We start from the raw sequence: 24,736 nt of genomic DNA on the forward strand, positions 1-24,736 counted from the left end.
TACATTCGTTTTTCAGAAATTCCGCGTAACTTTGAAACCAACACGCCGATGGTGAACAACAATTGTGATTTCAAACCTAAGCAACACACCATAAACTATGATATCAAACCTAAACCACAGACGGGCACTCAACAAATGCCGCATCGCAATTCCAACGGTAAGGTTTAATGCCGTCATATCAGCCAAATGATGACCATTGTCCGACCAAAGTTTCGGTTTTCTTTTCGGCAGGGGTGGCAGCACCAAAATAATTTGAACACAATAGGTAATATATTATATAAACTTCTACCCAAACCTCGGCTCGTACCAATTAGTTTTTCGGAACTTATGTACGAAATATATTTTGATATTTACCAGTTGCTTTTCGGTGAAGGAAAACATCGTGAGGAAACCGGACTAATCCCAATAACGCCTAGTCAATAAAATGCCAATAAAATGCTTGGAAAGTATTTCTCGTACCATATACAACTTTGGTGGTTATTTCTAGGTAAGCTTAAGAGCCAACGGGAGTGGTCATTTCTCCATACAAACGTACTCCTCGTTTTCCTCCGTGGTTTTTGAAGCTAGAGCAATGATTTTTTCAACACAGATTAATATTGTCAATATCTGTGTCGGACCGTTTTGCTTTTTTTCATATTTTTGTTTTTTAAGGCGCTAGAGCCCTTCAAAAATGGCCAAAATGACCTAATTGACTATGCCGCAATGAGAGGCGTGGCATTCAAAACTTATATCAATTAGCCAAAAAAGCAAAACGGTCCGATACAGATAATTTCATAATCATTTAGATTTCCAAATTTGGTTACGATTGGTTACGTTTTGGAGGAGGAAACAGAGGAGTACGAAACCTCGATTTTTGAGATTTTTACGCAGGATTTTTCGCCTTGTCCTTATCGCACTACTTTTAGGTGCCGCTTCCGTTAGCGAGACGGGTATATTTACCTAAAATATTTAAAACTCAGCTCCTGTTTCGTCTTAATCAATTCATTCTGCTAGTAAGGCAAGTGTGATTCATGATTAGAGCCAACACCATTGGTGACATCCTTATAGTTGGAGTATGATTTTGGACAGCTAAGTATGAGCTGACCATGATACATATGAAACTAAGATTATAAGTTAAATTGTAGCTCTTATCTTCTTATATATACGAAGACCTCTGGGTTGGAAGGTCAGATGGCAGTCGCTTTCTTAAAAACTAGTGCCGTCGCCAATTCCTAGGACCCCAGGCTCCCATGAGCCGTGGTTAAATGCCGGGACAACGCGAGAAAGATGATCTACGTTTGTTTTTTTCTTGCTAGTCTAGTTAAATTTGTATTTTTGTAGAAATTCCGCGTAACTTTGAAAGCAACACGCCGAGGGTGAACAACAATTTTGATTTCAAACCTAAGCAACACACCATAAACTATGATATCAAACCTAAACCACAGACGCCCATTCAACAAATGCCGCATCGCAATTCTAGTGGTAAGTTTTAATACTGTCATATCAGCTGAATGACGTCCATTGCTAGACATTGTATCTCCATGACGACGGGTCATGCGTTGTCTTCATCTACGGTTCCGTGCGATTTTCACCAAATCGACAGTCCATCATAATATATTAAATTATTACCTACATGTGTGTACCTGTTAGAAATAATTTTAAAGCTAATTTTAAGCCTACATAAACGTAGATACACCATAATTATTATAAGAAAACATACAACCGAATTGAAATGTTTTAAGTCGGTTAAAAAGTAAGTGAAGTGATGATAACTATACGATACTTAAGAAACTTATTAGACACATTTCAATAGACGAAAATATATATTAGGCATATTAAGCTGCTTAAAATAATTATCTTACTCGTGCTAATTATTCCATTTGTGAACAACTTTTATTAAATTGTAGTGAAAAATCCTTAATACGGTTGAACGGCATCCAACTTTGCTAACTCGCCCTAACAAGCTCATTACTGTATTTCGGCAAAACTTGTAATGACAAACTTTGTCACACTTTCAAATCATAGATCGCGTCTCACTAGGTCCCGCGTGATGCAGAATAATTAGCAACATGCATAAAAAATGTTAGAGTTGGACCAAGCTAACACTGCATGCCATTTAAATATAAATAAAGTAAAATAAATAAGTATGGCAATGTCATAATTAATGTCAAATTTCTATGAAAATATAACGTTTATAATGACACTCAATACAAGGCAGTGCAAAGTTAAGTTCGACAGACTCTATTTATGTTTGTTAAATAGGTATACACGTCCAACAACACAAAATGACAAACATGCAAAAATGTGAAATCCTAATTTATTGTTACATATTTGTTATTAATAGGGAATATTAGGCAAAGTTCTGCGTAGGTGGCACCTTTGTGGCACATACAGTAAACAAACCACATTGACACATCACACGTCACACGTCACGTCAATCACATGGCCTACCGCGAAATATGAAAATCGAAATTTCGTTATCTATCTATCACTTTTGCATATTCGAGCGATAAAGAGGCAGATAACTAAATTTCGATTTTCGCGTTTACCGGTAGGCCCTTGTTAACAAACCGCCTTGATGCATCAAAGTAATATTTTATTGTATGTGAAAACTTGTCAAAAAACAGTTAAAGGCACAGTATGTATAAGTTAGTCTATGAATTTACTGAGTCGGCAGTGCTGCACTAGAACGCGGCGCACACGGCGGTAGAACATTGCAGTAATAGGGTAAACCCTCCAGTGAATGAACACCCCCCAGTGATTGAACAAAATCACGTTTTTTGTCTAAAATAAGAAATATAGCAATTTCTACCAATTGTCGTATTTTTTTACTTATTAACGACTCTATTTCCTATGCAATGGCAACCCGCGATAAATTTATTTTCGATCAGTTTGAATGTGACTAGTGTTTGAAGTTTACGTGTTTCTGGTATTGAAGTTTTGTATGTAAAAATTAAATCCCAGATAAGAACAGTGTACGTTTGGAGCAACATATGAAGTGCTTATTTAATGTTTACCTGTACAAATTTACGTTTTTTGGTTAGATTAAGAGTTAAACCTTCAATAAATGTACAGTTTGTCAGCGTATTATGTGATTAAGTCTTTATTTTTTATAGTTCCATTACTGGCTTATCAAATGTTCTGAAACCAGTAAATGAACGGTGTGTTCATTTACTGGTGTCGTCTAGATATAATTTTTTTTCTAAATTTATATGTAAACGAAATGGTATTTAGCTTGTTTTTTGTGATTCTGCATAGAAAACGATTCTGATTCTTTCAGCCAGTATTGGAACAAACCAAATTTCTATAGTCCATTTACTAGATTTTTCATGCCTATGTATGAACAATACAAAATTTGGCATGTTCATTTATTAGATTTCTACTAATTCTATGTATGAACACTGTAACCACGAACAATGCAATAACAAGTTTATTATTTTAAGCATTATTTGCTGAGCCTGCCCTTTTTACATCAAAATATGCACGTTATTTCTTGATTTCAAGATTTATTCTCTTTTTATTATTAATATGTAACAGGTTTCTGTGTTATATGTGAAAAACCATCATTTCATTACATTCTAATATGTTTGAATTAAATATGGAGGGGATATAAAGATATTACCGCTTTCGCTATACCTACTAAAATAGAGCTGGAAACAGTTTTTGTGTTAAAAATGATTTTTTAATGCTGATTAAAAAGATCTAAATAATGTTCATTCACTGGGTTTTGTGGTGTTCATTCACTGGATTTTTTGTTCATTCATTAGGTTTTTGGGTAGTTTTTGATAAATTTTGCTATTACTCAACAACTATAAAAGTAATAAATAATCGCAGAAATTACTTTCTTATTTATTAAATGAGGATTCATTAAATTGCAATTCATTATTCCAATTATTAATGAATGCTGAGAAATGATTTTTCAAACTTGGAAAATTGCTTAAGTGTTCATTCACTGGAGGTCTTACCCTATCCCCTATTTAAAAACGTAAAGATTTAACATTTTTTATTTTATTTTACGTACTTTCTGCGCGTAAAAAAGACATTTCGATGGATGAGGTTGCCAAATCGGATTGTGTTTTGTATGTATGTACAGTCGAAAGTTTTAATTTATGACCCATTTTGTACCTTGTCACAGTAACAATAGTATGAGGTGTCTAGCGACTTTCATATTGATTGTCACTGTGACACGGTACGTAATGGGTCACAAATTAATACTTTCGACCGTACCTACTTAGATATATTATGTTCCCTGTTCGGAGGCGGCTAGGCCGACTTGTTCGTAAACTACACCCGAGTACTCTCACACCCTTGTTCATAAAACTTAGCAACCTCTTACAAACCTCTGTTAAATTTTGTCCCTTTTTAACAAACAGAAATATCGATTATCAACGGATTGTTAGATTTGACAAAATGAATAACGCCATTAGTCGACAAACTGGTACAGTTTGGCGAAAGTTTTGAAACTGTGTAATTTTTTTTTAGTTTATTTATTCACTTTAAAATACATTTTTTTACATGCATACCACTATTGGAAACCTCTAGGGTTTATGTAATAGTTGGCAAGATCGCGCGGTCCAATCGGTGTGTGTTTCTTTATAACAACAAAAAAAAGTCGTGCACGCTCCATCTAGTGGGATAATTCACTAGTGGTCCCTGTTTCAAATATTCCACAGTTTTACTCCATTGGGTTTTAACTTGGAAAAGTCAGTATCACGGTATTAGCGACGTGATAAAACTTAAATAGCATACTTATTGTTAGACGTGAGGTGAATAAATATCATTTATCGTGATGACACCTCATTTAGGTCGTTTAATACTTTTGATGCCTATAATTCTGCCCTGCTAAGCGCCACTTGCCCATCCCACTAACCCGGGGTTAATTGGTTAAACCGTTAACCCAGTATCAAGTACTGGTAACCATGGTAACTCCAGGTTTAACCGGTTAACCCCGGGTTACTGGAATGATGCAAGGGGCCTAAGCCAATTAGCGGTATCTAGAATAAAATTTTAATGCAAAATATATCTTACATTCTTTATCTGAAAATTCCATTTTCAACATCGTTTTGTTTTTGAGATATTGGGCTTAGGAGGGCATAATTGTACAGTCAACTGTAAAAATATGGGTGCACAAATCATCTCAAAAATATGTCCCATAACTCTTATGTCAGCGAATTAAGAACTATCGGACATATTTTGAATATGTTGGCTACACCCATATTTTTACAGTTACTGTACCTACAGAAATTTGATTTTCTTGATTTAAGTTTCAAGATTTTTACACATTATCAAATTATAAAACGGCACTTAATCACGTATTAAATTTTAAAATTTACCTCCGATGTTTCCCCGTCTTTGTCCCCGTGGTCTCGGAGAAGACTTCGAAACGTCGGAGGTAAATTTTAAAATTGAATACGAGATTAAGTCCCGTTTTATATTTTAATATTTTTATTTATAAATTTAATTAGCGCGCCACTTGTTACATTTACAGTGACAATCAATATGAAAGCCACAATGGATCTCATGTTATTATAATATTCACTGTGATGCATAGCGTTATGCAGGGATCCCAAGAGTTAGGGTAGTACGACTGGTCGACGTGGAAATCCTTGAGGAAGGTCCAGCAACGTCTGTCGGCTGATAGATATTGCATACCTAGTTTATTTTTCTTGTTTTTTATACATGCTGATTGATAATGGGTAGGTTTCAAAAAGTAGCAGCTTCATTTACAAGGAAAAAGCATATATATGTATATTTAGTACTCCATATGATAGTCTGCAACAATGTCTGCAGTTAATTTTTACCGCCTACAAAAAAGGAGGTTATATAAACATTTTTGATTAAGTAAATAAAACTAGTTGACAGATCGTCATTATCGCCACTTTTTCTATGACTTTTTTTGCCTGTTAGTATGACTTTAAACAGCGCTTGTATATAAAGTGGCTGTGCAAAGAACTAAAATAGAGAATAATAATACCCGTCACCTTATTAATCACCTTGTAATTTTTTTTTTAATTTATATATTTTTTTTTTATTTTAATATATATATTTTGATTATGACCTTAGAAAGTAAATGAACAGTAATTTGAGTTTAAATTGTCTTTTTAGATTAGTCTGAGTACGATTTTACTAAAGTTATTCTAGATTGCTTCCTAAAACAGTAGAAAGTATTTCTCACAATGACCCTAACTTAAATTGAATTGCATTTTCCCTCCCAGTCCCTCCGAAGAAACCGAATGAGACGGACACACCCAAGAACGACAGCCAAGTCCTGACACGGTCTGACAAACTTAAGGTAAGTGTCCCAAGTTTTGGCGTTGGATCCTTTGATAACAACTTGTTGGAAATGTGATTTAGGTACTTTATGTGTAACTTACGTTTATTTCGCTTTATAATGTCACATTTCAGTGCACAGTTAGAGTCTGTTCGGAAAGGGAAGAGTCGTGGAATGTATTGGGCCCCATACATTCCACGACTCTTCTCTCTCCGCACAACGTGCTTGCATTATGTTTTATATGTATTTTTTATATGTATTTTATATGTTTATATGTTATTTTATATGTTTTATATGTATTTATATGTATTTTTATCTTCGAGCAACACCGGCTTCCGACACATCGGAAGGGAGGGGCCCAAGCGATATCTCACCGTACAAATCTTTCTGCCATTTTTCGCGGGGGGAAAGGTGCACACAGTCGCACTTCTCACACACTTACATACAAAATCCAATCTGTAATGACGACACAAATACATAGAAAATGACACACGTCAAAGACAAATCTTGCAAACCTCGATCTCTTTTTGTGTACGGACGAGTGACAAGTGTCACAACACGCACACTAACACATTTTCGTTGAAGTATGTTATTGTATTCTGAGAGATGAGAAGTCGGATTTGTCGCTCGACCGATCCGCAATTTGTACTGAGCGAGCAAAATCGATAAATCCAACAATTACATGAGACTAAAATATAATAATTGTGTTTGAATGTAATTAAACGTATGATATGTAAAAAAAAATATTACATGTGAAATGTAACACTTTCTTTTTGTAAATTTGATGTCCCCGACCTCTTTTTATAACAAAAAACCGAGCAAACATGCATTTTTGTGCAGCAGTGTTCACGCGCGCGTCTGGACTCGGTCTAGTGAAAAATCCAAGTGCAACTAGTTTTATTACCCGCGCTAGATTAGATTGACGCGCTAATCTTGTACCTCGGCAGAGGGGAAATAGTGCGAATGCCGCCTCCCTTCCGTGTTGCTCGAAGATTTTTATATACATTTTGACGACCGGTCTGGCCTAGTGGGTAGTGACCCTGCCTGTGAAGCCGATGGTCCTGGGTTCGAATCCCAGTAAGGACATTTATTTGTGTGATGACACAGATATTTGTTCCTGAGTCATGGTTGTTTTCTATGTATTTAAGTATTTATATATTATATATATCGTTGTCTGAGTACCCTCAACACAAGCCTTCTTGAGCTTACTGGGGGACTTGGTCAATCCGTGTAAGAATGTCCTATAATATTTATTTATTTATTATTTATTATTATTTATTTATATGTATGTATTTAAGTTCGAAAATGTTTAACTTAACCATAGTAATTTTAACGCATAACATAATTACCTATAGACTGTATCTTTCTTTATTTAAATAAGAGTAAACAAAATCTACCCTTAAATGGCTTCTTAAGCCAGTTGAGGGTAGATGAAAGAAAACATTACATGATGAAATAATGTAGGTTAAAGTCAGGCCGTTCAGTGACAGATCCAGGCGGTTTTGTAATTTGGTTGGTTAGCCAATAAAAGTTATAACTACCCGAAAATGTCACAATTGTTTATTTTTATTTAAATACCTAAAAATACAGACTATAAGTCGTTTTTGACCTGCACCTTATTGTATCAAATAAATAAATACTTTACTCAATAAACCAGAGAATAAACTGAAAAAAAAATTAAATTAAAATGGTTGTAAAATAAATAGAAACACTACTACAGTAAATCAAGACGGCCTTGGTCAGTTTTTCTTTCGTTTAAATGACATAATATATTTCAGTACACAATAACTTTTAAATGGATTTTTTTTTTCACAAGTTACAGGTTGTTTTTTCAACATATGAACATATTTTGTAAGATGTTTCTCGTAGGTTTACATACTGTACCTACGTACAAATAGAGGGCCGTTTCAGGCTTTAGGTTAGTTTTCGTTCATGAGGTCACAGCAACTACCCCCACCACTTTCGCGCTTGTCACCTCATATATTTGGATTCAGGGATGCCATATTCCATACCCGAGACGACATGAGCGAAAATCGATTTCTAGAAGACTTTTCTTTCGCTGGCCGGTCTACTAAAAGTGTCGGTCACAAAAAAATGTCATCACTCCTCAAAATGACCCGGGACCCGGGTATGTCCTTAAACTACGTCCAAGACCACCGGTGGACGGGAAGCAGCGTCCCTCAAATTCGGTGTACTCGACTGCGATCGCCAACCCGCCTGCCAAGCGTGGCGATTATGGCATTTCACCCCCCAATGGGGGAGGCCTATGTTCAGCAGTGGACGTCATGATGATGATGACTCCTCAAAAAGATAATCATCCCCAAAAACCGACGACGTATGAAGGGGGCTCATAAAATAAAAACTTAAAGCAATGGATCCTCATAAAAGTAACTGGGGCCATCTTCCCCTTTGTCGCGGTGGTAATGGCCGCGATTTCAAAAGAGTAAATAAAGCCCTCATCGAGGCTTAGATGTAGTGATGAGGAGATTGCTCACGTTTTGTTTTAACGTTTTAGTATCCTGTGATAATTTTATGGACAGAAATTCTTGAGAATAAAATCTGAAAATCGGCCAAGTGCGAGTCGGACTTGCGCACGAAGGGTTCCGTACCATTACGCAAAAAAACACATTTGTTGTATGTGAGCCCCACTTAAATATTTTTTTAATTCTGTTTTGTGAATTTGTTGTTGTAGCGGCAACAGATATTACATCATCTGTGAAAATTTCAACTGTCTAGTTATCACGGTTGATGAGATACAGCCTGGTGACAGACAGACGGACAGAGGAGTCTTAGTAATAGGGTCCCGTTTTTACCCTTCGGGTACGGAACCCTAAAAAGCTTCGAGCAACACCGGCTTCCGACACATCGGAAGGGAGGGGCCCAAGCGATATCTTACCGTACAAATCTTTCTGCCATTTTTCGCGGGGGAAAGGTGCACACAGTCGCACTTCTCACACACTTACATACAAAATCCAATCTGTAATGACGACACAAATACATAGAAAATGACACACGTCAAAGACAAATCTTGCAAACCTCGATCTCTTTTTGTGTACGGACGAGTCACAAGTATCACAACACGCACACTAACACATTTTCGTTGAAGAATTTTATTGTATTCTGAGAGATGAGAAGTCGGATTTGTCGCTCGACCGATCCACATTTTGTACTGGGCGAGCAAAATCGATAAATCCAACAATTGCATGAGACTAAAATATAATAATTGTGTTTAAATGTATTAAACGTATGATATGTAAAAAAAAATTACATGTGAAATGTAACACCTTCCTTTTGTAAATTTGATGTCCCCGACCTCTTTTTACAACAAAAAACCGAGCAATTAGGCATTTTTTCTGCTGCTGTGTTCACGCGCGCGTCTGGACTCGGTCTAGTGAAAAATCCGAGCGCAACTAGTTTTATTACCCGCGCTAGATCAGTTGATCTTGTACCTAGGCAGAGGGGAAATAGTGCGATTGCCGCCTCCCTTCCGTGTTGCTCGAAGCTAAAAAGTAATCAAATCTCATTGTCGTGCTGTTGTGACATCACATCACCATCAACATGCTTTATACGATGGTGTAAAGATCATTCATAACCATCTCTATCTGCTAAGGTTGACTGGTAGATAATGCTTTTTGGCATTAAGTCTGCCTTTTGTACGATAAGTTTTATTTTGTGCAATAAAGTTTCAATAAATAATAAATAAATAACCGACTAAAAATTAAATGGCAAGCTGTTTTGATTGAGCCTGCTGATATTATTAATGCTGTAGGCGCGACGTTGAAGGCACGGTCTCCAGTTGGATGCAATAACCGTCGCTTTGTCTTGTGGCAAAATCTAGTTTTTGTATAGAACCAAGAAAATAAACTAGGATTAGGCCTTATATCATAGATTAATATTTATTCTCTAGAATGTAGGAGAATGGACATTTTTTAAAATAGAAACGTTAAAGACAGAAACTAAGCCTTTATTTATAACAAAAGAAAATCTTTACGTATCAAAAGGTGTTCTTATCAGTCAACCTTAAAGCAGAGGAGAGAAAATTGTGGACGGTGTGTTACTTACAGCAAAAAAAAATACAAATATACGAACATTAAGTACCTGTGTACTAGAGGTATTATTAGGTACATAAATATTTACTTATTATGTAAATTATCTAACTCTCGACGCCTAATTATGCAGATAAAAATAACAATACAACATTTAGAGTAATCAGTTGTATTGATAGTGCGCCTAAAGCTTTCCAATACATTAGTTATTATAACCCAAACACTATCCATTTCCTAAATTAAACACTAAATTGAAATCCCACATTAAATCTGTCAACCACAGACAAATAATTAATCGAAGGCCTAGATTTAAATAAATGGTCTGTTTCTAGGCACTATACAGGAGCGGACCGAGGGCCTTTTCAGGCCCTGTCGAAAAGGTTCTCAAATGGCACAAAGCGCTACAAGACATTGGGGTGTTAATTATCTTCGAGATCGTGGGTAAGTGTCTATTGATTAATACTTTCGTAGCCAGAATTTGAATGATAACCTACAGATCTATAACACAACTTGTACAATATCAAAAGCTCGGCCTTCGGCCTTTGCAGGACCACGAAACCATTAGGAAAATGTTTGGAACTATCATAATCGAATGCTCGGAATATTTTACACCATGGTGATGATGATCCTTCCGGCCGATTTCGACCAAGGCGACCACTTCGACTCCTAGTTAGCTCGGCGCTCGTGCGCCAGAATATGGCTGACGTAGCCGATCTTTAAGGTGAACCCCCGCGCACATTGAGGGCACGTGAGAACACCAGCCACATAGTAGTAGTGAATGGAAGCAGGCTGGCGTGCTTTCAGTTCGTCGCATTTAGCGTCGAAGTCCTCGATTGCTCCTCGAAATCGCCACACCATAGTAATAGCTTAAAGAAGTTCTTTTGCTGTTACATAGCACGTAGTTTACAAATAGACTCGACTGTATCTGAGGACCTACCGCGAACACCGAAGTGCGCAAATTGCGGGCATATTTCTCTTTTACTCCAATTAAGGCGTAATTAGAGTGACAGAGAAAAATGCTCGCAATTTGCGAAGTTTGGTGTTCGCGGTAGGCCCTCTGAAACCTGAATAGACTACATTCGTTCATAATATTGTATTTCATTAACTACATAATCTTACTCAACACTTGTCCCATAATCTCTCTCTCAAATTACGTGAGATAAAGTACTACTATTTGAGAATAGGCTTACTACATTGAAATAGAATATCTATTAATACATTAAAGCATTATTGTAGGCTTTTCGTAGAACTCTAAATAACCTTAAACGGGTATCAAGTACGGGTATCGAGATAAATTTAGGATACCTACTTGTGCTTACTCTCTATAAATTAATTAAAAAGGATGATTCTAATTCGGAAGTAGAGCTGTTTCTACAATTACATTTAACCTTATTACGACGAAATAAAATTTGTTGAAGTATCGTAAACTTGCTGAATTTCCATTTCCATTAAAACGATGAGAGATCATCGGCAAAAAGTCAATTAGTAAATGGCATAGAGTTAGAACAAGTCTGCAACGATTTTGATAGCACACGCAGTGTAAGTGTTATTTACATAAGTCATAAGTCATAATTTCATTGAAGTTTGACGTTTAAAATAAGTAAAATAACACTGGCACTTCGTGTGCTATCAAAATCGTTGTCATAGTCTAACTCTACCAGTGTTGGGCATTCAAGAATAAAATCATTATTTGAATAAGAATTCGTAGGAATAAAATCATCTCGATTTTATTCCCGTCAAAAATATTCAAATAATTTTGGTCGGGAATAATTCGTATGAGAAAAAATTGAATGAGAATAACTTATTCTTAATCAAATAAATATAATCATGATTTTTAATTGAAATAATATTCCACGAATAAAAATGTAGTTCGGGTACCGTATAGGTACTAATTACGTATAGTTAGGTAGACGTAATAGTAGTTAGTCTCTTGTCTAATTTATACCTATTTTATGGAATAAAATCTTACAAATTGACTGTCGCATAACGCATAGTTTCAGTAACCGTATTATTTTTAATTTACTAATCAAATCATTAGGTTCAATTTAACTGGTCAAGGGGCCTAGCCAAGATGCCAATCGTTTGCGCTCCGACAACGAAGCGCTTTGTCTCTATCACTCTTACATATTAGTGCGATAGAGAGACGGAGGTAGCGTTTCGTTGAAGTAGCGCAACCCATTGGCATGTTGGCTACGCACTCAAGGTGCCTAGCCAAGATGCCAATTTTTGTTTTTAATTTAATAATCAAATCATCAGGTAAATTTAACCGTTCTGGGGGCCTAGTCAACATGCCAATCGCTTGCGCTCCAACAACAAAGCGCTTTCTGTTTCTATCACTCTTAGATATTAGTGCGATAGAGAGACAGAGATAGAGTTTTGTTGTCGTAGCGCAAACGATTGGCATATTGGCTACGAACCCAAGGAACCTAGCCAAGATGACAATTTTTGTTTTTAATTTAATAACCAAATCATTACGTAAATTTAGCTGTTCTGGAGACCTAGCCAACATGCCAATCGCTTGCGCTCCAACAACGAAGCGCTTTCTGTCTCTATCACTCTTACATATTAGTGCGATAGAGCGACAAAGATAGCATTTGTTGTCGTAGCGCAAACGTTTGGCATGTTGGCTACGCTCCCAATGTGCCTAGCTAAGATGCCAATTTTTTGTTTTTATTTTAATAACCATACATTAGGTATAGCTGTTCTGGGGGCCTAGCCAACATGCCAATCGCTTGCGCTCCAACAACGAAGCGCTTTGTCTCTATCACTCTTACATATTAGTGCGATAGAGAGACAGAGATAGCGTTTCGTTGTCGTAGCGCAAACGATTGGCATGTTGGCTATGCACCCAAGATGCCTAGCCAAGATGTCAATTTTTGTTTTTAATTTAATAATCAAATCATCAGGTAAATTTAACCGTTCTGGGGGCCTAGTCAACATGCCAATCGCTTGCGCTCCAACAACGAAGCGCTTTCTGTCTATCACTCCTACATATTAGTGCGATAGAGAGACAGAGATAGCGTTTAGTTGTCGTAGCGCAAACGATTGGCATACTGGCTACGAACCCAAAGTGCCTAGCCAAGATGACAATTTTTGTTTTTAATTTAATAACCAAATCTTTGGATACAATTAAGCTGTTCTGGGGGCCTAGCCATTATGCCAATAGTTTGCACTCCGACAACGAAGCGCTCTCTCTGTCTCTCTATTGCATTTATATATAAGAGTGATAGAGACAGAAAGCACTTCGTTGTTGGAGCGCAAGCGATTGGCATGTTGGCTAGGCCCCCAGAACAGCTAAATTTACCTAATTTGGTTATTAAATTAAAAACAAAAATTGGCATCTTGGCAAGACACATGGAAGCGTAGCCAACATGCCAAACGTTTGCGCCACGACAACAAAACGCTATATGTCTCTCTATCGCACTAATATGTAAGAGTGATAGAGACAGAAAGTGCTTCGTTGGCGGAGCGCAAGCGATTGGCATATTGGCTAGGCCCCCTGAACAGCTAAATTGTACCCAAAGATTTGGTTATTAAATTAAAAACAAAAATTGACATCTTGGCTAGGCACCTTGGGTGCGTAGCCAATATGCCAATCGTTTGCGCTACGAGAACGAAACGGTATCTCTGTCCCTCTATCGCACTAATATGTAAGAGTGATAGAGACGACAGAAAGTGCTTCGTTGTCGGAGCACAAGCGATTGGCATCTTGGCTAGGCCCCCAGAAAAGCTAAATTTACTTAATGATTTGGTTATGAAATTAAAAACAAAAATTGTCATCTTTGCTTAGCACCTTGGGTGCGTAGCCAACATGCCAATCGTTTGCGCTACGACAACGAAACGCTATCTCTGTCTCTCTATTGCACTAATATGTAAGAGTGATACAGACAGAAAGCGCTAAAAACAGCTAAATTGTACCTTATGATTTGGTTATTAAATTAAAAACAAAAATTGGCATCTTAGCTAGGCACCCAATCGTTTGCGCTACGAGTGCTACGACAACGAAACGCTACCTGTCTCTGTATCGCACTAATATGTAAGAGTGATAGAGAGAGACTATGCGCAACTCTACGGAGCGTCAACGTTTGGCATGTTGGCTAAGCACCCTGATCGGATGATAGAACTAGATAGCGTATAGCGGAACTCTTCAATGTGTACCTATACCTAAACTAAAGTAACAAATATCAAATCAATCCGACTTTTAAATAGAAGGGTGAAAATCAACTTACAAAATTTAACCAATTGTACTACAAAAATTAACTTAATTCTAAATAACATTTTAATTGAATAAAACCTTAGTTAGAATAGCCTCACTTCTAGAATAATTATTCTGTTTTTTATTCCGCATTTAAAATAAAAGTCACATGATTTATTCACCTTAATTTTATTCTAAAATAACTAGTGCAAGAATTATTCTAATTCAAATTGATTTGAATAAGAATAAAATTTCTGTTTTTATTCTTATTCTTATTCAAGTAAATTTTTGCCCAACTCTGAACTCTACCTATTTCACGTTTAGTTTGGTGGACTTTCAGAGTTGTGATTTTAGAAATTTCAAGATCTTGTTTTATTTATAATAAACTTTTTCCTTATAGGAAAAAGTTACAAGAGTCGAAAAAGTGGTTCGATGGGATTTGTATAAATATACACAGATTACACACTGCAGTAGGTATCGTTTTTAGGGTAATGAGAAATAGGGCCGGATTTTTCCGGCCGACTCAGATTACTATGTTAAAAAAACCGGGCAAGTGCGAGTCGGACTCGCGCACGAAGGGTTCCGTACCATAATGCAAAAAAAAAAACAAAAAAAAAGCAAAAAAAAAAAACGGTCACCCATCCAAATACTGACCACTCCCGACGTTGCTTAACTTTGGTCAAAAATCACGTTTGTTGTATGGAGCCCCATTTAAATCTTTATTTTATTCTGTTTTTAGTATTTGTTGTTATAGCGGCAACAGAAATACATCATCTGTGAAAATTTCAACTGTCTAGCTATCACGGTTCGTGAGATACAGCCTGGTGACAGACGGACGGACGGACGGACGGACGGACGGACGGACGGACGGACGGACAGCGAAGTCTTAGTAATAGGGTCCCGTTTTACCCTTTGGGTACGGAACCCTAAAAAAAAACTGCAGTAGGTATCGCAAAACTTTTACTTAGAACTCGACTAGTAATGAGCAAGTTGCAGACGATTCTCAAAATTTCTGGAAACGTTCATGAGAATTTTCTCATTCAGTCATTTTTATAATGTTCTGAGTATGACACTAGAAATAACTATAAAATTTATATATTAATTCCGAATCTGAAGTAATTTCGTTGATAAACAAAGAAGTTATGATTTTGGCTCTGGAATCTGGTGTAAAGTTTGTATTTTGGCGGATACTACGTTTCCGCTTTTTATTTGCCATTGATACCGGTTACGTTCTAACATTCTAATGTTTTCAGCAAAATGCGTGAGCATCCAGCCAGGAACATCTTGCTCGAAAAATTTGGTGATCAGAGATGATAGCGGACCGGCCATGCAGGTGGTTTACTACGAAATCGACTTTCTGCTGCCAGAGCTTAAGCCTCCATGTACTGTCAGGTAAGTTATGACACTCAAAGGCCCGGTCAAAGGCGATAGGCTCCGTGCATGAACTAATTGAACTATATGGGGCAGCATAGGAGCCATCAGATTTTTGTCGCGAGGCGTAAATGTCTCGTTTATGCTTCCGATGTAGCCCACAAGATGGCAAAACCTACTATGCACAAGGAAACGTACCGACGAGAACGGTAGATGGTAGCACTTGCTGTGGCAATGTACATATGCACATTTCCGATTCAGGCCACAAGATGGCAGACCCTCCAACGCGCACGGTCCCTATAGTCAAAGACACTACGCGATTGAAAGAGACGGACACTGTCGCCATCACGCTGTTAGGTAGAGTTAGACCAAGATGAAGTCTGCAACGATTTTGATATGAGAGCACAAGCAGTGCAAGTGTTATTTTAAACGTCAAGCTTTTATGAAATTATGACGTATAAATAACATTTGCACTGCGTATGCTATCAAAATCGTTGCAGACTTTTCATGGTCTGACTCTAGACAAATACGACCATTATCCGATTCGCGTGAAATTTTGTAAATAGTTTTATAAATTCTATTAAGTTTATTTTTGTCAATTCAGTTTTTTTTTTGAAATGGCGGAGGCATGGGTGTTTGCGAAGTCTGATCTCATAGACTGATTTCAGTGTAGGCATTTTTAAATTTTTGCGGAATACGCTTCGCTAGAAGTGAACGGTGCCTAAAGCCCAGGTATTCTTTGAATAGGGAACTTTACCCACAAATCTTCGTGTGTATGCCTGAATTGAGTTGCATCGCAATATCAGCAAATCCTAGCATTGTCAACACCCCAGGCCGACGCAATTGCCGCAGCTCATTTCATTTGGGCAGCGAGTCATATTTCACTGACCTACTTCCAATCCTGACGGCATTCTGATTGAAAACCGAATATTCGCCTCGGACAAAAAATATTAGAGAGAACCTTAGATTCCTCAAGAGATTTAATTGTGAACCCAATTATAGTTCATTTTGCTTGTAAGTGAACTGCAGGTGACAACAGAATAGGAGCCTCTGTTTATTCGCGCAAAGTATTGATGTCAAGATTTATACCACGAGATGGAAGATCCACTAACGCGCAAGGAAGAATGAGTGTAGGTACTATGGCCCACTTGGTTAATGGAGTGAAACATGAGTAAACAGTATTACATTTAAGTTTTCGTCCAGGGCATACCTTCCAACGCGTACGGTCTCTATATTTCGATGTATTCTCATTTATCCCCGCCGGGCACAGATGGGAATAGGTGCATTCATATTATGAATCATTCCCACCTGTTTCCACCTCATGTATGGCGGCCGTAACGTGGGGCGGGGACAAATAGGAATACACCCTAATTTCGTCATCTTTAAGCGCAGTAACGGGAACCCCTGGCTGGCCCCTGGGGACTGGCTAATGTAATCTCTGTTTGACGTGATAACGTCTTATAAATCGATGAACACCGGTAGCATGCATGAAAAAGTGTCACGTTGTGGACAGATCTCCATGGTAACGTTACGGCCAAAGTATGCAATTTTTCATCAATGTTTTCTTATGACGTTATCACGCAAAATTATCGTCCGTAAACCAACTTTACAGACAACCATATTTTTTGCTACAAATCATCACTAAAAGACTTTAATAAATACTAGTAAATATTCAAGGCGAGTGCTCGCTAAGCTGTAGAAATAACCACCCAGATTCCGAACTCGCCACAGCACACAGATTAAAAGACCACTGCATAGTGACAGTGCTTTATGCACAAAGAAGTTTTACTTGTGACTCTGACTTGTACCGGTTTCTAATTTTATTTGTTAAAGTCCTTTTCAACTTGGTTCTCTGTGAGTTAAGAAAATTGCGTTTGCGTTGGTACAAAAATAAGCACTGAATTGAATAGCTGAATTAAATATCACGATTTTACGCACATCAATTCTGACAAACTTACGAGCCGAGGTTCAAACTCACAGGTAAGGTAAAGGCACCTATTACCGTGGTAGTTAAGGAACTTTTCAAAAGAGATCCAAAAATTAAGGGTATCAATGCTGTCTAGCAGCCAGGAATATTTTTTTTTCATCAGAGCATTTAATGAACTTTCCGTTTCACACGTTTTTGGATTCATTTTGGGTTATTATATGTATTAAAATATTTTTTGAAGCCAAAATGACCAAATCTTCTATTACCGTGGCAAGGGACAGGCTGTGATTCTATTACCGCGAATTGAGCTTTCATTACCGAGGGTACAATTGGCATGATTTTTCTACACTCGTTAATAGAAACCAAACTCAAAATTCGAAACCTAATACCGAGGGTTAAAACGATAATAACGACGTGGGTTCTGTATATTATTTTTGTGTCATTAAGTTTAATAATGACACAAAAATAAAAAATAAAACTATAGGAGTATGTTTAAAAATACCAAAAATACAATACCAAATAGTCACTCGGTAATAGTTAACTCTTTAAGAGCCTATTACCAGCCTATTACCGACCCATTCGATGTTTCTATGGATCGGTAATAGATTTCTATACATTCTATCACCGAGGGTAATCTGATCATACCATCGGTAATAGGCTTAATTTGGAGTTTGATTAAACCTAATTCCGACCCATAAAAAGAATAAAACACAGATGGTTTTTCAAATCAAATCAAACACGTATATTACAAGCTTCTTATAAAGACAAAATCACATAACCGGCAAGTAAATTTTAGGTTTAATCTCAAAATAAAAAAAAGTTGACAGATTAAGGGTTCCCATAGAAACAAAGAAATCGGTGCTGAAGTTTTTGTTAAAAATTAAGGGTTAGTTGAATACTTTCCATACCACGGAAATAGCTCTTTAATAGCGTGAATAGATCAAGATTGGAATAAATAAAAGAAATTATAAAACTGATAATTTGTACCAAAACTAAAGAGTAAATAACAACACTACCACTTTTTCTATTACCGTGGCATACCACGGAATTACTTACCACAGAAGTAATTGGCGCCTATCACCGCTGTATTTTATTTTCCATTTTAAACGTATTTCCCGGTCAAAAACTAAGTTAAAAGTAATTCAAAATCGTGTAGAAAACAATAAACAACCTCTTAAAAGGCATTGCACTAGTTTATTTGCCATAACTATTACGTAAAACACTAAGTAAGATTGGAGTGCACTTACCTGTGGCGTCACGCGTTTGTATGGAATAACCGGTTCTTGCGCCGCCGTCGCACAAACTGACGAATCGCGACTTTTTTGTTACAATCACACAAATGCACACTAATGGGCACGATAGACCAATTAATGAGCTTGTTTTGTGTATGCTTTATTTCTTAGGGAATAGATCTGTTTGCTTGCAAAATGCGTATTTGTAAACACCGCGGTGTTAGACGTCGATTTTGATACCCGCGTTAATAGCCGCCGTTACCTTATATTGAAATTTTCCATTGATAATGTCAATTTATGCATTTTTTCAAAAATTACATACATGCTCAATCTGATGCTAATCGCGGTCTGATTATTATTATGAAATGATTGAGCATCTAAATACCAATATTACTAGTCATTTCATAATTGATTATCAATTTGTTGAACATCAATATTGTGCTAGAAATGCACGGTGCATTTTTAGGCGCTTTGGGCGTATTCTTCTCAATGAACTGGATAACATTGGTTAGTCGATGTCGATACCGAGCTACGGCTGGCTCATACGATTCTCGCGTACTACGTGTATGTGCAGATTTTAACGAACTTCGTGCGGATTTAGGACCTAATTTGTTTCGCAAATTCATAAAATGTGGAAGCATTAAAAGCCAAATGTATCTATTTAGATTTTGTTACATAATTATAGCTGGTCAAGCAAACCTTGTCAGTAAAAAAAGGCGCGAAATTCAAATTTTCTATGGGACGATATCTCTTCGCGCCTACATTTTTCACGTTTGCCGCCTTTTTCTACTGACAAGATCTGCTTGACCAACTATAACACCTTGAGGCCGATTTTTGAATTTCGAGCGCTCGGTTTCGTCACTCGAAAATCGGTGGAGAACGGCGAAATGCTAATTTTTGAAATACGAGCGATAGAAATTGGCAATCGAGTGGTATTGACCACTCGTTTTCAATTCTATTAGTAGAATTTAAATGCCTAGTAGTGGAGATATTATTGAACGAAATACACGAAATCGAGTGGTTGAAATAAAAAAATCGGCTCCCTTGTCGTTTGCGATCTACAGCGTTTTCTTACCTAAAACACAAAGAATTGAAATTTCAACTATGAGTATGTATGTATGTATGTAAACACTTGTACATAAGACAGGTTAAATTACAATGAAACAAAAAATATATATAATGTACAAAGGCGAACTTATCCCTATAAGGGATCTCTTCCAGTCAACCTTTGAGCAATTGAGAGTAAATTAAAACAAACATGATAGACAAACGAACACTATGTAGTACAGTCATTATAGATTTTGACCCGTGAATAATTAGTTCTTGGATTTTTTTTTCGTAGGTCCCTCGGGGGGGTCACTGGGAGTGTAAATTCAAAAAGTAGGCTGAATCAGGCTCCTGCGTATATTCGAAAAATGATTTTTTTTTCCAAAAAAACGGTTTTTCTTCAATAACTCGGCCATTTTTGATTTTACAGTAAAACCGTAAGGACAAAAATTGTAGGAAATTTGATTCTCTACAAGTTAGTCCAGTCATTATATCCAAAAAAATCGACCCTTCCCGTGAATAATCAGTTCTTGGATTTTTTTTTCGTACGTCCCTCGGGGGAATCACTGGGAGTGTAAATTCAAAAAGTAGACTGAATCAGGTCCTGTGTATATTCGAAAAACGGTTTTTCTTGAATAACTCGGCCATTTTTGATTTTACAGTAAAACCGTGAGGACAAAAATTTTAGAAAATTTGATTCTCTACAAGTTTGGTCCTCACAATTTTTCTTCTAGGATCGATAGTTTGGAAATAAAATTTGAAAAAAGCGACAAATTCAAAATATTTTCAACATCTCGTTTATTTCCAACTTTACAACATAAATGAAGAGGACTAAACTTGTAGAGAATCAAATTCTGAACAATTTTGGTTCCCACCTTCTTTCCCCCAAAATCGATATTTTAGAAATTAAACTTAATTAATTAATTACCCATTAATTAATTACAACTTAATTAATTACCCATTTCAGGTAGTGGGACTTGTTTCACCAGTGTGCCCCAGACGCTGGTGGCACTGGGTATAGGCTGCTGTGCGAACAAAAGGAGTGGCGGTCATAGCGTCTTTTATACCACGTGTCCCAAAATTCAACGATAAGCTGGCACCAGAAGATGGACCTGCTCATGACTACTCCAGGAAAAAAAAAAAAAAAATATTCCAATTTATTAATGAATTACACAAAAATTAAAATCGACACCCCTAATGGTATTTTTAACGACCATGTCTACAATTTTTGAAATATGTCTGTGTTTTTTTGTATCGGCAACCTAAGTAGCACTGGTATCCACCACAACCCTTAAAAATACCAGAATACATGTAGTTACGATTTAATTTTTTTTGTAACTCCATATTAAATTGAAAATTTTTTTTTTCCTCGAGTAGTCATGAGCAGGTCCATCTTCTGGTGCCAGCTTATCGTTGAATTTTGGGACACGTGGTATAAAAGACGCTATGACCGCCACTCCTTTTGTTCGCACAGCTGCCTATGGCCCAGTGCCACCAGCGTCTGGGGCACACTGGTGAAACAAGTCCCACTACCTGAAATGGGTAATTAATTAAGTTGTAATTAATTAATGGGTAATTAATTAATTAAGTTTAATTTCCAAAATATCGATTTTGGGGGAAAAAAGGTGGGAACCAAAATTGTTCAGAATTTGATTCTCTACAAGTTTTTTCCCTTCATTTATGTCGTAAAGTTGAAAATAAACGAGATAATGATAATATTTCGAATTTGTCGCTTTTTTTTAGGTCCAATTCAAAAAATATCGTTTGGTGCAAAAAAAGTTCGAACAAAAATTGTTCAGAATTTGATTCTCTACAACTTTGTTTCCCTTCATTTATGCCGTAAAGCGTGGAACAAAGGAGATAATGATAATATTTTGAATTTATCGCGTTTTTCAGGTTTAATTTCTAAAATATCGATTTTGGGGGAAAGAAGGTGGGAACCAAAATTGTTCAGAATTTGATTCTCTACTAGTTTAGTCCTCTTCAATTATGTCGTAAAGTTGGAAATAAACGAGATGTTGTAAATATTTAAAATTTGTCGCTTTTTTTTCAAATTTTATTTCCAAACTATCGATCCTAGAAGAAAAATTGTGAGGACCAAACTTGTAGAGAATCAAATTTTCTAAAATTTTTATCCTCACGGTTTTACTGTAAAATCAAAAATGACCGAGGTATTCAAGAAAAACCGTTTTTCGAATATACACAGGACCCTGATTCAGTCTACTTTTTGAATTTACACTCCCAGTGATTCCCCCGAGGGACGTACGAAAAAAAAATCCAAGAACTGATTATTCACGGGAAGGGTCGGTTTTTTGGATATAATGTCTGGACTAACTTGTAGAGAATCAAATTTCCTTCAATTTTTGTCCTTACGTTTTTACTGTAAAATCAAAAATGGCCGAGTTATTGAAGCTAAACCGTTTTTTTGGAAAAAAACAATTTTCGAATATACGCAGGAGCCTGATTCAGCCTACTTTTTGAATTTACACTCCCAGTGACCCCCCCGAGGGACCTACGAAAAAAAAATCCAAGAACTAATTATTCACGGGTAGGGTCGGTTTTTAGGGTTCCGTACCCAAAGGGTAAAACGGGACCCTATTACTAAGACTTCGCTGTCCGTCCGTCCGTCCGTCCGTCCGTCCGTCCGTCCGTCCGTCCGTCCGTCTGTCACCAGGCTGTATCTCACGAACCGTGATAGCTAGACAGTTGAAATTTTCACAGATGATGTATTTCTGTTGCCGCTATAACAACAAATACTAAAAACAGAATAAAATAAAGATTTAAATGGGGCTCCCATACAACAAACGTGATTTTTGACCAAAGTTAAGCAACGTCGGGAGTGGTCAGTATTTGGATGGGTGACCGTTTTTTTTTGTTTTTTTTTTTGCATTATGGTACGGAACCCTTCGTGCGCGAGTCCGACTCGCACTTGCCCGGTTTTTATTTGGATATAATGACTGTACTAATGTACAAAAAAGTAAACTATGGTTCAATTATTACGCAAGTAAATAATTAAAACCTATAGCCTATAATATAATAATATATAACTACATATTATACACATATAAAATACATATTAATAAAGATACATACATAAATATAAATATATACAATATCACAATTTAATAAAAAAAAATACTTAGTACTCAACCAGAACACAAGTCATTGGAGAGCCATAACTTATGCAAATTTCTTCTTCTAAACCATAGATGTAAGTAAATTGAGGTAGATATGGTACCAGGCGCACGATTGTAAGCCATTAAATATAGGTTCCGGAACCTATATTTAGTTAGGCGTATGGGTGACGCCAACCTGTCAAGCTGTCAAAATCGTTGGATCAATTTTTAATTTTGTCAACTATGAACGTCACACGTCTACATAAATAAAAGGTCATTATTCTAAACACACAATTCTTCATTTGCGATTGTCTGTCAAAAAAGCTTTTTAACCCTCGGCGTACCAGGTGGGGTATTACCTATGGAGCGGCTATAAAATTCGAAGGACCCGCGGCAGGAGCGCAGCCCGAAAATAAGAAGGGCTATGGCTTTGAATGATAATAATATTAAGATTATGAATAAAGTAATGGGGCAGACTTCACCTGGAAAATTATGTAGGTCTAGTGGCGGCCGCCAGATGTATGGTTCGTTACTTCTTCTCCTTATCTTTCCACTTTTATATTTTTACACGCGAAATGTATTTTTTATGTTGATTGACGTATTATTTTCCTATGACAGCAATGTCGTACTTTAAATTCTATTGCTTTTTTATTAGCGGTTAAAAAGGTCGGCAAAAAGGCGGGTGATATGAAAAATGAGGTCGAATATATTTATGAAAGAAAGAGTGAGCGATATGGATGAATGTAAATGATAATTAATGAAAAGGGGCGCGAACAACCTTCATATCCCAGACTATATGTTGATTAAAGATTGAAAAAGAATAATTATTTTACTATCAAAAATACTTTTTTTATTCATACAAAGATATCCTCAAAAATAAAGAAAATATAAAATGCTAAATTATTACACATTGCTCGACAGTATTCATTCACAAATCACAATAGTATTTTCTACCTGGCACGCCGAGGATTAAAGCGTCTTTAGCATCAGATGAAATTTCAGCAAAGTTATTGATATTTTTGACCGAAAGTCAATGTAGGTACCAGACATTTATAAATTCTTAAATTATCATTGTTTTAAAAAAAAACCTATTTGTCTACAGAGTGGTAGGTCGCATGATGGCGGGCACATGTCGCCTGCAAGCGTTCAGCGTGCGTCCGGCGACGGGCGACGACGTGGCCACACTGTCGCGCCGCGCCGCGGTGGCCAGCCACCACGTCGCCAAGCTGTGCAAGGAATATGGAGCAAGCGACACCATGTAGAATGATTACAGTGATTATTGATTAATCCTAGTTTTTATAAATCAGATACCAAAATGAAAATTCGTTTCCAAAATTGTAACAAAAGGAAGAAGTCTGTGTATACTTGCCGCGATACCAATTGGCGATTGAGATCATAATACTATTTCCTTTACCCTTGTTAAGACCAACCAAGAGTGAAAGAGATGGCATTATGACCTGACTCGCCACTTAGTTTTACGGCAAGTATAGAGTTAGACCAAGAAAAGTTTGCAGCGATTTTGATAGCCCGCGCAGTGCAAATGTTATTTATT

At 36.8% G+C, this 24,736-nt stretch overlaps 1 protein-coding gene across 1 annotated transcript; it reads left to right on the forward strand.

The window, feature by feature from the left end:
- Positions 1-48: 48 nt before the first annotated feature.
- LOC134796485 (uncharacterized) lies at positions 49-24,449 on the forward strand. Its single transcript, XM_063768677.1, has 6 exons — positions 49-157; positions 1,321-1,461; positions 6,195-6,271; positions 10,629-10,737; positions 15,745-15,883; positions 24,287-24,449. Exons 1-6 carry the CDS (start codon positions 49-51, stop codon positions 24,444-24,446), a joined length of 735 nt encoding a protein of 244 aa, XP_063624747.1. The 3' UTR covers positions 24,447-24,449.
- Positions 24,450-24,736: the final 287 nt, after the last annotated feature.

Source organism: Cydia splendana, chromosome 13 (assembly GCF_910591565.1).
Source record: "Cydia splendana chromosome 13, ilCydSple1.2, whole genome shotgun sequence".
Lineage (NCBI taxonomy): Eukaryota > Metazoa > Arthropoda > Insecta > Lepidoptera > Tortricidae > Cydia > Cydia splendana.